Consider the following 2,783-nt stretch of genomic DNA (forward strand, 5'->3'; position numbering starts at 1 on the left):
TATGAAGATTATGATGATAATAAAAGTGATAAGGATATGCTTCCTAACGATCAGCAGAAAAGTGATTTTTATTATTATGAGTCTGTTCCTAATCGAAATGAAGAAATGACGGCAAAAGAAAAAAGTGGGATTAATTCAGGAAATAATAATATGATTGTTAAAGGCATGGTCCATAGTAATAATAATAATAATAATAGAGATAATAATAGTAGTAGTAATAGTAGTAGTAGTATACGTAATGATGTTCAGGTTAATAATACCCCAAGCGATGAAGATATGGAAAGTTGTAATTATATAAAAAATAACAGACGTATAAATATTATAAACCATTTTAAAAAGAGCTTTTTTAATGAAAATATAAACAATATATGTTCTTGTCATAACATAAGTGATTTCATAAAAAAAAGCTTCCTTAACGAAAATCAAATTAAGATTTATTTGTATCAACTAATAAGAGCTACTTTATATCTTCATAGTCTTTGTATAACTCATAGAGACATAAAACCACAAAATATACTTATTTTTTTAAATAAAACAAATAAAATGAAAAGTAATAAAACTTATATAAATAATAAAAAGTGTCTTATATGTATACAGAATAATTTTAATATTCAATATATAATGAAAAAAAAATATAATAATCAATTCAACATGTTTGAATTTAATAATGACATGAAGGACACACGTGATGAAATGTATAATCTTCATAAGACATCAGATGTTTGTGAGATCTCATGTGATGATAAAATATTAAATAGTAATGATATATCCAGTTGCTATAAAATAAATAATTATAATAATATTTTATATAATAGTTATAACAAATCGATGAATGAACAAAATTATTGTGAAGAAGTTAGGAATCATGACCATGTGAATGATCCATGTTATAACATGTCTAATATAAAAAACAATTTACATGATAAGAATAAGAAAGAAAATCATACTATAGATGATGATATACAAGGTAATCATAATTTTTCATTAAAAAATCAAAAACAAGATAATTTACAGGTTTGTAAAAATTATGATAAAAAAAAAGATTTAGCTGTACAAGAAATGCAATTATCTGATATGAATAAATATGAAGGAAGTATAACTCCTTCCAATGATTATAATAAATATTATAAAGATTGTCTTAATAATAATAATAATAATAATAATTTAATGAGTAATCATGATGATTGTTCAGGTAAAAATAATTTACATTTAAAAAGATTAGTAAGTATGACCAATTTAAATCAACGAAATTATTATATGATAATAAATGATAATACGGATAAGATATGTGATAAATCTATAACATACGATGATGATATAACAAAGAAAAAAAATAAAGCAAATATAGATAAATTAAATATAGATAAATTAAATATAGATAAATTAAATATAGATAAATTAAATATAGATAAATCAAATATAGATAAATCAAATATAGATAAATTAAATCTAGATATATCAAAAAATGTTATTATTTCAGAAAATAAGGATACTCAAATAGCTCCAACAAATAATAGTAATAATAATAATAATAATAATAATTGTGGAGATGATGATAATTTTAATCATGATGATCTACCAGATCAACAAAGTTTAGATAAGCTATATATAAATAGCATAATGTATAAATATATAAAATTATGTGATTTTAATACCTCCATCAAATTAAAGGAAAATTATAAATATTTCAGTTATGTGTGTTCTAGATATTATAGGGCACCAGAATTATTGTTCGGTTCAAATTATTATAGTCAGGCCATAGATACATGGTCAATAGGTGTGTTCAAAGAAAAAAAAAAAAAAAAAAAAAAAAAAATATATATATATATATGTACGTACATACATATGTTTATATATATATATATATATATATATATGTACCTACATACATATATTTATATATATACATATTCATTTACTCATATTTTATCGTTACATTTATACCTTAGGATGCGTTATGGGAGAGCTACTTTTAGGAAAGCCTTTGTTTTTAGGTGAGTGCGCATCAGACCAACTAGTCGAAATAATAAAAATTTTAGGAACACCAAACGATGAAGATTTTTTATCATTTCGAAGTGTTTATAAGAATATAAAATTTCCAGATATTAAACCAATAACATTAGAAAAGGTTATACGTCATAATTGTTCAAAGGAAAGCTTGGATTTATTATCAGAATTATTACAATTTAATCCACAAAAAAGAATAAAATTATGTCATGCACTTTTACATAATTATTTTGATGATATAAGAAATTTAAAAGTATTTCAAAAAGATATCAATACATATGATAAATATAAATTACCATATAATACAAACTGTTTTAATTTTACAAAAGAAGAATTATTACATTTTACTATAGAAGAGAGGAAAATATTAATACCACAACATGTAAGACAAAATAAATCAGATGAAGTGATGCAATATATAGATATGACACCTGATCATTTTGATAAACTGTATCCAAATAAGATACACTTAACATGCTAAACGAAGCATAAAATATTATGTATATATATATATATATATATATATTTATGTATTTATTTATATTTATTTATTTATATTTATTTTCTTATAACCTCTTTTAATAATGTAACACTTGTAAAATTTTTGAATTCTTATTTATTATATCTTCATTTATATATATATAGATATATATATATATATTTTTTTTTTTTTTTTTTTTTTTTTTTTTTTTTTTTTTTTTTTTTTTTTTTTTTTTCATTTTTTTTATATATTTTTTTTTTATATATTTTTTTTTTTTTTTTTTTTTTTTTTTTTT

General features: G+C 20.2%; 1 protein-coding gene across 1 annotated transcript in view; it reads left to right on the top strand.

Moving 5' to 3' along the window:
* The window catches only part of PRSY57_0820400 (protein kinase 1), a gene marked incomplete at both ends in the record, with an annotated part of 2,917 nt that extends 429 nt beyond the window's left edge, over positions 1 to 2,488 (top strand). Inside the window, 2 exons of the mRNA XM_012907143.2 lie at positions 1 to 1,777; positions 1,950 to 2,488. The exon at positions 1 to 1,777 is cut by the window's left edge and continues 429 nt beyond it. Of these exons, the coding sequence (XP_012762597.2) occupies positions 1 to 1,777; positions 1,950 to 2,488 (2,316 nt within the window). The remainder of the gene's footprint in view (positions 1,778 to 1,949) is intronic.
* Between the last annotated feature and the right edge of the window lie 295 nt (positions 2,489 to 2,783).

The sequence above is a fragment of the Plasmodium reichenowi genome, chromosome 8, assembly GCF_001601855.1.
Source record: "Plasmodium reichenowi strain SY57 chromosome 8, whole genome shotgun sequence".
NCBI lineage: Eukaryota > Apicomplexa > Aconoidasida > Haemosporida > Plasmodiidae > Plasmodium > Plasmodium reichenowi.